Source organism: Echiichthys vipera, assembly GCF_963691815.1.
Source record: "Echiichthys vipera genome assembly, chromosome: 10".
NCBI lineage: Eukaryota > Metazoa > Chordata > Actinopteri > Perciformes > Trachinidae > Echiichthys > Echiichthys vipera.
Window position 1 is genome coordinate 9,303,333 of NC_139835.1, and position 15,886 is coordinate 9,319,218.

The window sequence follows — 15,886 nt, forward strand, 5'->3', positions numbered from 1 at the left end:
TGACATATTTCACTGGATGAAGTTTCATATTTAGCTTGATCAAAGTGGAAGGCTATCTCACTAGTTTGAGTGTGGGAATGCAGCTGTAACCAGAAAATATTTGATAATTTTACTTCATAAATGTCTTACGTTGCTAGCACAGATGCATGACAGATGTTGTGGGATTCAGTGTGGTTCACATTGCACGATACATCTACAGGGAATCAGTTTCAGCTGTAACTAACGTGGATCGTGAGCAAACTGTATGTTTTTCAATCATGAACTGGGACTCAGGAACAGCAGGGACATACTGGAGATGTTACTGGATAAAGGAAAGATCAAAGACATTTGTTAAATCACGCTCCTGGGAAAATAATTGTATTATTTACAGCCGAAAATTCGATCTACAACTGTTTTACCGTGCAGGAAGTTTTCTTAAATGGAGTTTATATGAATATGCGGCTCAAACAGTTTGCTGTATGTTGGGCTTCCATTACAACTGTGCTGCTTATTTGCAGTTAGAATTTCTGTTCCATTCTTACAGATTCAAAGTACAGTTTGTTCTGAGAATGTTTTTTTGCCCGAAAGAGGAAACAGGATAAGCAAATAGCTCCAAACGTTGCAACAAATAGTAGAGCAAATGTGGTGGTAAGTCCGGTTTCGGCATCCCTGGTAGAGAGCTTCATTCCCAGGAAGCTCACAGTGTTGTCAGTGGGAGCAGGTGTGATGGGCGCGCTCGTTGCTGTGGAAAAGACACAGATGTTATTGCAGCAATAGTAGTAACTGTAAATATAAATCAGATTTGTTTTTCACATCTTAAATGTGGGAACAGAAAATCTATTAGTCCACAAAATCTTAAATTCTACTCTCACCGAATTGTTTTGGGGGAAAATGTTTATTCGCTTTCTTGCTGAGAGTTAGATGAAGTTCAATACCACTCTTGTGCCTTTCTGTTAAATAGGAAGCCACACAGCAGACGGTTGGCTTTGGCTTAGCATGACGGCCGAAAGCATGAGGAAATAGGCAGCCTGGCTCTGTCCAAAGGCAACAAAATCCACCCACCAGCACCACTAAAGCTCACTAATTAATACATTTTAGTTCTTGTTTTTTTACGCTGACAACAAGAGTCCAGAAAGTCACTGCTCTTGACTAAGAAATAGTGGAGTAATTGTTCCCAGGATCCTATTCTTGATTCAAACCAAAAATGAAATTGCAACAAAGGGAGAAGGACTATTTAAATGCTGTTGGAATGGTAAACTCATAATGTAGATGTAGTCAAGGAAACTGTCTTTTCCGCAAATTTGAGGGCATAGGAGTATAACATCAATAGGCTATAAGCTGTACATGGGGGAAATCAAACGGTCCCCTTAATGTGTCGGCTACAGCTTGAACTTCTTCTTGTTTTTAACTTAGGTTTTTGTACAGATCAAAGAGATACAACATTTCAATTAGTGGGATTAACTTCAGAGACAAAAATGAGAGTGGTATTCTCTCAGCGAACTCTAAAAATGTCGCACTACTCCTTTTGACAAAAGGTTGGGTTATTGCAGTAACTACACTATTATCGACTTACTAGTAAATATGAGTTGGCATATATACTTTAGGTAGTACTGTATACAGTATGTTACATAATCAAATAAAGTGAGGATCTTATTTCCTACTGTAAGTTTATGAATGAATGGATAAATTATTCATTTATTTTCCTGTCTGGTCCTTTAAAAGAGACATCACTCATCAATCATTTTAAACAGAAAAAAAACAGAACATCTGACTTCCGGTCTTAAACCCTGGCAACTGACACAATAAATACTGTGAAATAGAAATGAATTACCATGTAACTTTAAAAAACAAAACACAAAAGTAAACAGTGACTACTAGCTAACAAAACGGAACCTCAAGAACGTATCTGAGTTCCTCAATCAGTCAGAACAATCATCTGAGCAGACCTACCTTCGGGCACAATGTTTAAGCACTCATGGGGTCCCAAGGCGGGGTCGGGGAATCCATTGCAGTTGATGATGGTGGAGTAGACGGCAACAGAAGTCTTGGCCACTCGAGGCAGTTTAGGATCTGAATGATTGACGTAGAAAAGGCCAAATCTCTCTGAAAAGCCAGTGGCCCACTCTAGGTTGTCCATCAGTGACCAAGCTGTGTAACCACGGATATCCACGTTATCCAGCACGTAAGCTGGAGGGAGAAAATGAAAACCTTTAGGAATGCAAATATCATGACATTTTTATGTACTAGAAATCCAGTATCTTGGTTTGAACGTGAACATTATTCTGTGACACAGAAATATTACTATGAACTAGAATGCAAGGATTAGAAATACTTACATATAGATACATGAGAAATTGTCAATGCTCTCTATTAAAAATATACAAGAGAATTTGAGGTTTGATACCTTTCAGCACCTGGTTGATGTATTTTTCATAGTAATAGCTCCTATGAGTATCATTTAGGTCAATAGGCCCCCGCTCTGACATGCCATTTTCTGTGATGATAATAGGTGGATTTCCATACTCCTCCTTAATGAAGTTTAATATCCTGCGGAATCCAAATGGTGAGACCTTCAGCCAGGATGAGCCTGAATCCAGCCAGGTACGATCAGCAATTGTCCCTGCACCCCTGGGTAGATCCAGTGAAATGGTTTTATTTCACAAAAATGAAGGTACTTCATTTTCTGCTCATCATCATGCGCTCAGACTGTATATATGACTTGCTTCTCCCACCTGGTCTCTCTAGGTATGTTGGTTCTTGCTTACCTATCGGCATCATAGTGCTGAAGGTTTCCATAATTCACAGGAAATGCCAGCACAGTGGTGTAATGGTTGAACCCAAAATAATCATAGGTACCCTTAATCCTCTTTATTTCCTCAGGAGTGAACTCAGGCAGCCTGGAAATATCGCATTGAACTAATTAAATTGACCTCATAAATGTATCCTCATTTTCCATTATTACTCTTTCAGGCTTTAATGATGATTTTTTTTTATAATACCGAGATTTTGGCAGATCAGCAGCTAAGCTTCGCTCTCGAATGATTGTCTTCATCATGTTGCTGTAGTCTCCATTAAATACGGGATGGGCAAACCAGCCAATGTAGAACTGTACAAGGAGACACACAAGAGCCATTGCAGACCTTAACTGCAGCTATTGCCTTACATGGAACATAAATAACAACACAATAAGGGTTTCCTTTTTTTTTTTTTTAAAAGTACCTGCACCACACGTCTTGCAGCATCAATGTCCTCCTGCTTATAGGGATTTCTGGGTTCTGACCAGTCAGAGTTGATGGTAATGGAGATAATTCCGTTCTGTTTGGCCCGGTACTTGTCATTGTAGAGATGCCAGGCCTCAGCGTGAGCTTTAAGCAGGTTGTGACCCACAATGTAGGGTAGAGTGCCTGGTCGGAAACTGATCCCTGAACAGGAGTAACAGCCACATTTGTTTAGCTGTATGCTTTTTGTCGGTTAGAAAGGTCAAGATTGGTTTACAGAAAACATGCTATTTAAAAACACTCCATGACCAGGAAATATATATATATAAATATATATATATATATATATATATATATATATATATATATATATATATTTATTTTTTTTTATTTTTTTTAACTTTTTTAAGTGACAATACATTGATGTATTGATTAGCATTGATGCATTGATGAGTATGAAATGAAATATTTAATGTAAAAGTATACCTGGGGCAGCTGCTCCATAGCCATGGCCTACATTGGCTATATTGTACGGCTCATTAATAGTGATCCAAAATTTCACCTTGTGGCCAAGACGGCTAAAGATGAGATCAGCATAATCCCTGAATTTGACAATAATAGTCTCATTCTCCCAGCCACCAATATCCTGCAGAGCTTGTGGAAGGTCCCAATGGTAGAGAGTGATCTAAAAACAAGTTAAAAGCAGTTACGGTTTACTGAATTAACCAACTTTGCATTGCAAATAATTGTTTGAGATGCCGGCATGACTTACATGAGGTTGAATGTTTGCTGCGAGCAGTGCATCCGCTAATCTGTGGTAGTAGTTGAGTCCAGCCTCATTGATGTGCTTGGTGGTGCCATCAGGAAGCACCCTCGGCCACGATATGGAAAAACGATAATGGGTCACCTTAAGCTGCTTCAATATAGCAACATCCTCTTCTACTTTATTGTAACTGTCACAGGCTATGTCCCCATTATCATCATTGAACACTCGAAGAGGAGTGTGAGCAAACTTGTCCCAGATGCTGAGACCTTTTCCATCTGCTCTCCATCCCCCTTCAATCTGGAGACATCAAATATAAAACAGATATTTAAATAGACAAAAAGAGATTGCGGAATATTTGCTTCATCTAACAGTTACCTGGTATGATGCCGTTGCACTACTCCAAATAAAGTTTTTGCGGAAATATCCATATATTTGTTTCTCATCATCTGGTGTAGGGAAACCATTGTCCTTTATGACTTGATAGTAGAAATGAGCTGAGAACTTCGGTGTCCTAGGCCGGTTTGGGTTAGTAAAGTCCACATGGTGCAGCCCAAATCCAACTTTGTACCCATTAAGCCACTCAAAAGAATCCATGAGAGATGCTGCTGTGTATCCTTTCACCTTCACACCATCAAGATCATAGGCTGATGTTAAAACAAACACACATAAATAAATAATCAACACTAAAACTCTAAACAACAATCATTAATATGTGTCTTAACTGATGTATTTATGTCATTGCACCTTTCAGAGCCTCATCAACATAGGTCTTGTAAAAAAAAACCCTGGCAGAGTCATCCCAAGTTGTCTTTGAGTCTGTAGCAACACCATTCTCAGTAATGTAAATCTCTGGATCTCCATACTCCACTTTGATCCAATTAAGGAGTCTCCTCAAGCCCCAGGCTACAGCTCTCTGGTTACTGATGGCAGTAGTTGGTGAATCACCTTCCTCTGCTTCTGACAAGTCCCGGTCATTTTGATAAGATTGAGGGCTAAGTCTCAATGTAGCATGGCGGGCTATCTTTGTAGTGTAATGATTTATACAGAACATGTCAGCAGTTCCCTTGATGAAGCTCTTTTCTTCTTCAGTGAAGGAAGGTAGCCTTGTCTCAGAAAGACCCTGGAGTTCACTTTTGTTTCCAACTTGCCACTTCATTGCATTGGGATAGTCACCATTCTTGAAAATGGGGTGTGCAAACCAACCCAGTTGGAACTGCAGAGCGCGGTCTGCAGCCACCACTTCACGAGGAACATTAACATCTTTAGGTTCAATCCAATCAGCATTGAGGGCAATGGATACTAGACCACCTTGGACAATGCGATACTTATCATCATATGTATGGTAAGCCTTGGCATGTGCTTTTATAAGGTTGTGTGCAACTCTGTAAGGTGCAGTTCCTGGTTTTTTAACATTTGGTGGGATCTGTCCAAGTCCATATCCTGACCATGCAATAGTATGAGGCTGGTTGAAGGTCATCCAAAATTTCACTCTGTCACCAAAGGTGGCAAAGCAAAAGTCACAAAAGTCATTAAAAATGTTAATCAGGTCGACATTGTCCCAGCCACCAAGGTTTTGCAAAGCTTGAGGGAGGTCCCAGTGGTAGAGTGTCACCATGGGAGTGATATTATATGCTAAGAGGCCATCGATGAGTCTATTGTAGTAGTCAACACCTTTCTGGTTCAGAGATGTACGCCGACCATCAGGAAAGATCCTGGACCAGGACAGAGAGAATCTGTATGACTTCACCCTCAGAGCTCGCAGCATGTAGAAGTCTTCTTCAAGCCTGTGGTAACTATCACAGGCCACATCTCCATTGGCATTAGCAGGAGTACTGCCAGGTCTGTGGGTGAATGTATCCCAGACGTTGGGCCCCTTCCCATCGGCATTCCAGCCACCTTCAATCTGGTACGCCGAAGATAATACCCCCCAACTAAAACCTTGTGGGAATGTGCCGTAGTGGTACACTTTTCTCTCAAATATTGACTGGTGTGAGAATTTCTCCCAGACAACTTTTGATTTAGATGGAACCCCTGAGGGTGATAAAGCAGTTGGACGGCGGGTTAGTTGCATCTCTGCCCCTTTAAAAACATCCACTATGTGTGAACCAAATCCATTTTGATTGATAACCTGAGAGTAGAAATATGCAGATTGCTTCGGGGTTCTTGGTCTGTCTGCATCTTCAAAGCTGACATGGTGAAGACCAAATCTTTGGCTGTAGCCTTGTTTTCCCTCAAATCCATCCATGAGTGACTGCACTGTGAATCGCTGCACATCCACTCCATCTAAGAATATTGCTACAAATAGACACACACAACAGCGCATTAAAGTTGACAATATTTCAACACTGTGTAAAGGTAGTTCCCTATCAGAGAAATCCCAGATACTAACCTTTCAGGGCCTCATTGATGTAACTCCTCATGTACTCTATTCTACTGATGTCATTGAGAGTGTCCCCGCTGTACTCAGTAGGCATACCATTCCCAGTAATATGGATAGGCACTTTGGTAACATTCAAGTATTCTGTGGAAATGTAGTTTAGAAGCCTGCGGAGACCCCAGGGTGTAGAATGGATCCAGTCAGAAGCTGTAGAGGACCATGACGGGTCCACATGTGCCTGGAAGTCACCCACCCCATGAGGACCTGGAGTGCAGCCACCAACACTGTTATTGACCAACCGGGAGGTATAGTGGTTTAATCCCAAAAAGTCAGCTGTGCCATGTATCCTCTGACTCTCTTCAGCAGTGAAAACTGGAAGTCTTGCAGGCTCAGAGAGGGGGCACTCTTTTCTTTTCTCTTCTATCTGAGTCTTGAGTGTTGGAGGATAATCTCCATTTATAAAGATGGGATGTGCAAACCAGCCCAGCATGAACTGCAGGTAGCGATCTGCAGCTGCTATGTCCTCCGGTCTGGAGGGGTCCACAGGTTCAGCCCAGTCAGAGTTCATTGCAATGCCTACTTTCCCTCCTTGTGCTTTCCTGTACTTGTCATTATAGACATGCCAGGCCTCAGCATGGGACTTGAGAATATTGTGAGTGGCCTGCAAAATAAAAAAGGCAGGGTTAAGTAAATGTATAAGAAAGACAATGAAACAGGACCATTGCTCTCACCTGATAGGAGGCAACCACATAGTCTTTTACTCCAGGGGGGTGCTCACCAGTGCCATACCCAGCATGGCTCACCACCCAGGGGCTACTGAATGTGTTCCAGGTCTTGACCCTGTCTCCAAACCTGTTAAAGCAAAAGTCTGCGTAGTCCTTGAAAACTTCAACAATTGAATCATTGGTCCATCCACCATAGTCCTGGAGTGCCTGGGGCAGATCCCAGTGGTAGAGAGTGACAACAGGTTGTATGCCAGACTCAATGACAGCATTGATCAGCTTGTCATAGTAGAGAGTCCCAGTCTCTGATTGGCTGTCCCGGTGGCCTGAGGGGAAAATACGGGCCCAGGAGATGGAAAACTGGTAGGTGTTGACATGAAGACCTCGCAGGAGGTAGACATCATAATCCACCTTGTGGTAACTGTCACAAGCTAGATCAGCTGTCTGATTCTCAAAGGCTAGGCCGTCATGACCAAAACGGTCCCAAATAGTCTCACCCTTACTATGTTCTACCCAGCCTCCTTCAACCTTGAAGGACTCGCTGGAGGTGGCCCATTGGAAGCCAGAGGGGAATGATTCATTGAGGAAAAGATCTCGTTCTGTAGTGGTCTGAGCCCCAAATTTAGTCCACACACTCTGATAACTGTTTCTAAATGCTTTAATTCCATTGTAGTCTGAAATACCATGGCTGTTGGAAAAAAGGACATAAACAATATAAACATACAAGAAATAAACTTAGTCATTACATATAAAACCTAAAATTTAATTTCACCAAATTAAACGGTTACCTGGTTGGGACGTCCCCCATGTCCAGCTTACCCAGCATATCCATCATGTCACATCCAGCAATATTTAGGTCATTGTTGTTCATTACAGCTGTGATGAGTGCAAGACAAAGTTACTCAAACTTCTATTATCAACACTAATGATATGCAATAGAAAAAAAGATACATTCCTTTTTGGATAACAAGACTAAGGGCACACTCACACTGTCCTTCTTAAGCGTATAGCCATGGTAGTGGCTCTTCTAGGTTGTGAGCACACAAATGATTTGAGCCAAATGCTAACATCAACATGCTAACAATGACATGTTCACCGTCTTAGTCTAGTGTGTTAGCATGCTAGGATTTGCTAATTAGCACTAAACTCAAAATATAGCTGAAGCTGATGGGAATCATTCATAAAACAAAGTATTGGGCAATATGAAAATTTGACCTGAGGATGGTGCAAATTAAAAATAATTTATTCGGAGGGGAACATGCATGTCTATACCAAATGCCAGTCTACCCGGTTTCACTTAAAACATAAAATGTGAACCTCATGGTGTCAGCAGACAAAAAGTTAGATGATCACCATTGTGAGTAGGATACATCCTCTGGGCACCATGCATGCTTTATACAATTCAAGCAATACTTGTAGATATATTTCAGTGAAAAAAGTGGTTGACAGACTTACATGGCCATCAAAAACTGTTGATTCAGTCATGAATTTAGTTGGTATAAATACTTAATAATTCAGGCATCAACTTTAAACCTTCTTTATCAAACCAATCAACTTTTAAAATGTTCTTGCCACAATCCAGTAGAAACGACAGTTTAAACAATATGTATTGTCTGCTATACACATTGAGTTTTGCTTTATGCATTAACATATACATAGAAAAGTCCTACAGCTGTGCGCCACAATGAACGCAAACTTCCTTGTAAAACTTTACTGCACTATATCTAGAAGAATTTACAATGATCACTGGCATATGATAACACTTCAAATTGCTCCCCCATGATTATTGTATTGTAAAAGTTTATGACATTGCAATTTACAACAGGCTAGCCTTGATCTGTTTGGCCGGTAGAAACACAGTTAATTGGTTCAGATAATGTTGGAAATTTGCACAGAACAGTATGCACGGTGCACTTATTCTAGCTAGAGTTTATTTTTATAGGATGTCAGCTACACACAATACAAGAACCATACTTCTTAATAAGTTCATGAGTATATTTATGTGGATTGGTTAACAAAATGAGAGTGATTTAGTTAGTCAATAACAGGTTGTTTCAATTTCAATTATTTTTATATATGGAGAGAGGCAGTGTCAACAGGAGATTAGGCTGGCTTTTTATGTAACTATATAAATCAGGTACTTTTTTCCTAATAATAATAATAAAAGAAAAAATATTTTGTACCGCATTTTTTCGATATTGTTAAATATGTATATGTAGAAAATCGCATTACAGAGTAATATTACGTCAGCTATAATGACATTTACCTTGTAAGAAATTACCAAGAAGCTGGTACTGATCGTAGGGACAACCATGGACAGTCAATTGGTATATCAGGATAGGCAAGTTGCCACTGGACATCTGCAACGTAACATGCATGTGGCTGCAGTGTTAAACAAAATATGGGATGCAACTTGAAAAGAAAGTCCTTTTAATGTTTACTGTACCTGTAAACTGCTCAGCTGCTTTCCAAAGTTTGATGCAGAGGCACAGTTATATTCAATGTGCACTGACACAAAATCCATCTGTTCAAAATAGGAGATACATCACAATATGTTATCCTACTCATGGTAATTAAGAAGAAGAAGAAGAAGAATTACTTTATTGATCCCGCAACTGGGAAATTGAATTATTAAGGATGTTTAAGTTCAATTTCAGGGCCTACGTTAATACACCATTCCATAAAACACACAGAAACGATCAAATCCCATTGTGATCCACACGCCGGCCTACGCTAAGGTAAAGGAACTCTTACTCAACATTCTGTGCATCAATTTAACGGCAAAAAAAATCTTCTCTGTGTAACGATATACTGGAGTAATGGTCTCCTGAGCAGAGAATGAAGTCACTTTCCCTCTGTGTGTCTTATAATCTGAGTTTCTCTGTTGTTTGGTTTGATAACCTGTCTGGCCACATGTGCATGTTAGTGTGAAAAAAATGGTAGAATTTCACATACTGGTCTACGAGAGCCATGTGGAGGCAATCACAGTACACCTTTAAAACCTGTCGCTGTTTTGTGATAAACGTGTGTCAGAGTGCAGATGGCATGGGCAAAAAGTTAATGACACAATCTTTGAGCACTTATCGTCTAAGAGTTAAGATAAGGAGAGGTATAAAACATTTTGAAAGGCTGACAATACACTTTGGAGAATGCTGAAACAAATCACCAGGACCATGCCAAGATGAGACCATCAATTAAAGAGGAAAGCTGCCAAGCTACCAGGAGGTTGTAACAACTGCAAGACTTGTGGTGCTTCACACAAACACACACACACAAGCACACACGCACACACACACACACACACACACACACACACACACACACACACACAGACACATACACACACACACACACACACACACACACACACACACACACACACACATACACACACACACATACACACACACACACGCACATGCACACGCACATGCACACACACACACACTAGAGTATGTTCTCTGTACAGTTCTGATTTGTAGGGAGATGTGGCCAAAATGCTTTTCATATATGCACAAATCTTATATTGAAGTGTATTGTAAACTGTGCTTTTATCGTTACAGCTTCTTCAAATGAATAAATGCCATAGTTGTTTGTGTAGCCCTATTCAAAGTCTATGTAAAAGATTCTCCATGCTTTTTTGACTGTGATAAGGTCCATCAACTATTATTGATCTCTTTGAACAGTGTCTCATCTCCACAACTACAGGTAGAATTCTAGATTGACATAACATCCCAAAAGAATATTGAAGTTTTTCTCTCAAATACAATGTAGAAAACACCCATTTGTTTTTATGTTAATTGATTATTTTAAAATGATTTTTATTTGAGGCGTGATAACTATATACGGCGTATATAATGAAAGAAGAAGTTTAACAGATACATAGAAGAGAAGATGCAGCTTACTGTAGTTGAACCTTTGACCATGGGAAGAATTGCAACATCACTAGCTCTCAATCCAACTGACAGACGTTTCCCTGTGAATAAGAATGCATAAAGGCATTCTTAGCACAATGTAGTCTGAGGACCTATAGACCTTTTTCATTGAGGACAATTTGACAAAGCACATGTGCACATTTCTAAATGAATCATGGCTGAATTCCTTTGAGCTGCATCAGTTTCAGGGTGCACACTGGCGCACTGTCACATCCTCATGGCTTACAGAGTTACTTGATTAGAACAGAGCTATATTTACACAATTTCCCAGTTGGTTACACACTAAATTTGGAGCTTAAAACACAATCATTTGAACCCCTAATTCCAAAACTGCATCTGCAAAACTGAAAGCACAATTTCTGCTTTACAGTCAGTGTTCAGTTCTAAAGCGCAGGTTTTGCAAAACACTACCCACAGTTCTCTACATTAGGCACGGCCGTCAAAACTTAAATCTCTTTTGTTCCTTTGGTAAGCAACACCAATCACAATGCCAAGCTTAATTTATTAATTGGCAACACACACTTCTGTCAGGTGTAAACAGCAGTTGCTTAATTGTTCACTTAGATATCAGAGCTTTGGTATTATAAAAAGGTCACAGATGTGCTCTCATCTTTTGATGTGAAAGATTTTTTTCTTCTTTGAAAAAAAAAAGAAAACTCTTTATGTTATAACAGTATGTGGTCCAAAATACTGCATTTAGAAAAAAATAAAAAAGTGTTTTGTTCCTATGTTGCATTCATGTGTGATTATAGTAGATATTGTACATTACTGTGTAATCTTTTACCACTGGCTACAGTGTAACACTGAAAATACAAAAAAAGCATGGACCTGCTGATAAGATAATGATAGTAGTGTTTTATGTTGAGCACAACAGAGTGTTGTTGGTTGTTAGAAAGGTCTATTCATATGATGTGTGTGTGTGTGTGTGTGTGTGTGTGTGTGTGTGTGTGTGTGTGTGTGTGTGGGGGGGGGGGGGGGGGTTAAAAAGGGGATAAAACAGTTTTGAATGCAGTGTTTGCTTTTGCTACAGATTTTTAGTGTTTAACATTTTGTGTGTGTAATTTTGGGTTAGAGTTGTGGGAAATGATCCAGAAAATGTGTGTAAACAATTGAAAAGAACTGCAATTAAGTTACGGTCATTCAAATCTGTCACATGTGACATAGGCATGCTTATTTAATAGATCCCACCCCAGTTGATTATTGCGATAGACATGATGATCTACACATGTAATCTGTGCCATAAATATAGTATATTGTAATATAGTGTTTATCTGCGATACTGTACTCTTATTGTAGTTCATATTTTGTATTTTATATTGTATTTTATTTTTTGTACTTCTGATTGTTTTGTACCGCTGCTATGATGACCTTATTTCCCCTCGGGGATAAATAAAGTTATCTATCTATCTATCTAAATAATGAGATGAAGGCTTTCACATCGATAGTTGGTCATAAATTAATGCTTTTTATGAGGTATTTCTGAAGACACATTGAAAATACAAATATTACTCTAATGGAACTATTATATTTTAAATTATTATGGGAGATTTAATTAAGGAGCTAGATCAATCATATCCTTAATCCTCTCCTCCTTCTCTATCAATCTTACTTACCTTTGTCAGGAAACCTTTGGTAGTAGAGCTGATAAATGTTCTCGATGAGCTGGAGGATACTTTGCAGAGGACCAGGAGCCCCTGAAGGCTGCCCATCATGCCAGACATCACCCAAGTCACTCAGTGTCACCCATGAGTGTGCTAGTGCTCCAAACTCCTGGAAGGCAAACTCTGCATACTGCTGAAACATCTCTTTCAACTCCTGGTTCTCCCAGCCTCCATACCTTGATCTCAGAGTGTCTGGCACTGTGGATCCATGGAGGATGACCAGAGGCTGAAGGCCCACCTTCAACAGCTGTTTCAGCAGGGTCTGGTAACAGGTGACCACTGCCTGCTGCGGCTGGCTGGGGAGGCCTGTAGGGAGGAGTTGAGTCCATGACAACGGCACTTTGAAGTGGGTTACGCCTCTGCTCTGGAGGTACTCAAAGTACTGTCTAGAGCCTGGAGGTATGGGATGACTGCAGTCAAATGCATCATCCGCCTCACTGCCTGAACTTTTCTCCAGCTGCTTTGTCAGAGGGCCTGCAACAAGCATGAAGTCCCCCTGTCCATTTACCCCACTGCTCCGGCAACCGTACAGACAAAAAACACACAGAGAAGCAACCCACAATAGGTACTTCATTGTGGCTTGAATAGGATGGACTGATATTATTCACTGATAGCCACACGCTTTAGAGCAATTCTGTTTTCTTCTTATTGCATTGTTACCCAACTAAAAGATGGATATCACGTCTAGTTGAAAGTCAAGTGTTTTATTGCAGCTGTGTGATACAGTCAGAGAGACTCTGGACTCGCACGTCAAGTGATAACTGAATCCCTCCCTTTACTTAAGCATGAAGACCGTGAAATAACATGTTTTTTTTTTGTTGTTTTTTTAATTGTATATTTCTTTAATAGCATGCTGCGTGAGAAAGAATATATCAGCTACTAGATTTGAACCCGCAGAAACACATCTCAGCAGCCAAAGTGTGAACAGATTTGGAGATCAATTCAAGCGTGTGACAGCTACAGTGTCCATTATAAACCATGATCAACGACGTTGTTTGGATTACCCAATGGAAAAAATGGTCAGAGAACACGCCCTAGACTGCTTTTTTTATCTGCATGGAATAACACAAATGCACAGAAGGTCAGACTTTCATGTTTAGAAAGAGGTCGTTGTGTGTGCATTATCAAATGGGTTGTTGTTAAAGAAATGTATAAAATATTATCAGAAATGTTCTTTTCATGCATATAATACTAAGTGTTCTTTTATAGTGTTTGTTGCAAAGTATGTGCCTGCAGGTCTAAACCAATTATATTTCCTACATCTGGGGAAAGTTTTGATAACGTGTTCCCTCCCTAGAAGAGAACTGTGGGAGCAAAAGCAACTGTGACCTTGTAGACATTCTTGTGTGGAAAATAGTATCTGTACGTAAGAAAGTAATTATTATTCATGTACTTATAATTATGCATGTGAAACTTCAATAAAAGGACACGAGGGAGAATGGAGCCTTTGGAGAGGTTTGTGAGGACCGGACCTGTGCGTGCGATTACCTCCGCTCTCCCCGTGTCAGATACGTTAAAGGTGTCTCTTGTTTCTGATCTGATGAAGCCTCCAATGTGTTGTCCTGTCTGACAACTGAAAGAAGTGACGGTGTTGCGTTTGTCAAAGCAACAGAAATATTTTGACATTTGTGTTGTCCTGTCTGACAACTGAAAGAAGTGACGGTGTTGCGTTTGTCAAAGCAACAGAAATATTTTTACATTTTTGGTCCTTCGAGCCGGATCTCAACACTGCAGAAAAAAGGGTGACTGACGGGACGTCTGCAAAGACTGTGCACAGCAAAGTCTGGCGGAAAAACCTGCCGCTGGACAAAGACCACTTTTCAACGTGGCCAGACGGAAAAACCCCTCATCCATCCTTTTGACGCAGCAGACGAGATCCGAGCCAGTGGAGGGGAGACTTTCATCACGAAAAGGTCAGAGATTTAAAGAGACTAGGGAGCATTACGGCTCCACAGAAAGACGTCTTTAAAAGTGTGTCTGATTGCAGATCTGCAAAGAGTGTATGTGTGTGCGTGAATAATTGTTGTATGAAAAGGAATTTGGTCTGTTCGGCAGTATTTGGGCCCGAAACCTAACGGTGTAAACAGAAAGCCTATTTGCTTGCTGTAATAGATTAAATTGCATTAAGGACATTAGGTGAAGGGACTAGGGATCTAAAACGCAGATTTATTCCTGGGATAGAACCCCCAGACTGTGTCCGCAAGGAACAATAAGTTCTTTGTAGAAGCTTGACACAGTGGGAATTATCTGTGGTCCTTGAGAAATTTCCCTGAGTCCTGGATCACTCAGTAATGTGATGCAATTGAATAAAACATTTCATGTTGTAGTAAGATGCAATTAAAATAAAAAGTAAAAGACAGATACTTGTAAGTGTAGAGAAAGCTAAAGCAAAAGAGGTGCTGGTTTATATGACGGAGGATGAAGAGACAGGGCCAGTGACGGGAAGACAGGAGAGACATAGGGATGAGAAAAGTGAAGAAAAAGGAGCTGCTGCAAAGCCAATGGTTGCTGCAAAGCCAAAGGTCGTAGTGCAGGGATTATGTAAAGTACATTCTTTCAGGATAGGAAGAGTTGATTTACTACCAAAAAGGGGTAGAGGAGGTTTCAGATAGAGCGAAACAGACAGGGACAGGGGAAGTGCTGTTAAACTAACTGCTAAACTGATCTTTATGCATAGTATAAAACAAGAGGTCATTTTGTATGTGAACGGTAAACTTATTACCTTTTTATGTGACATAGGTGCCTGCAGGACTACCTGCAGATAACTAATAGATAAATAAATAGATAGAAATACCATTAAAGCAGTGCACAGACGCACAGTACGGAGGACAGAAGCTGCCAAACAAATAAATGAATAAGTTGCTTTTTAGCTTAAGAAAACATTTAATTTGACTTCACTTTGTCCGTTTGTGGCTGTAGATTTCTCCTTAATTCATCAAAAGTTAACATTAGATAAAACATACGATTATAAAAAATAAGCTTAATTTTATGGGGACATATATTATAAATAATACAAAATAGTACTTAATATACAAACATATCCCTCGATCAAATTTAAGATCAATCTAGACAACAGCCTTGGTCCTCGTTAACTTCCTGTCAGCTGATGTCATTCAACAGGAATCAAACTGGGTCTAAAGGTATTCTGGATGTATAATGTTTGGGGATTTGGGTTTAATTCAAAATGCTATTTAGGTAATCATCAAATACATGCAGAAAACCTGACAT

General features: G+C 40.0%; 1 protein-coding gene across 1 annotated transcript; it reads right to left on the reverse strand.

Annotated features, from left to right (window-relative positions):
• Positions 1–497: 497 nt before the first annotated feature.
• On the reverse strand, positions 498–13,232 carry LOC310953193 (lactase/phlorizin hydrolase-like; the record flags this gene model as incomplete). The annotated part of the gene is made up of 17 exons (XM_083922150.1): positions 498–721; positions 1,930–2,166; positions 2,384–2,607; positions 2,745–2,876; positions 2,979–3,085; positions 3,199–3,401; positions 3,684–3,882; positions 3,970–4,260; positions 4,339–4,607; positions 4,708–6,258; positions 6,353–7,001; positions 7,072–7,750; positions 7,851–7,938; positions 9,329–9,422; positions 9,509–9,586; positions 10,968–11,038; positions 12,611–13,232. The coding sequence occupies 17 exons, from the start codon at positions 13,230–13,232 to the stop codon at positions 498–500; spliced, it is 5,718 nt and encodes a 1,905-aa protein (XP_083778276.1).
• Positions 13,233–15,886: the final 2,654 nt, after the last annotated feature.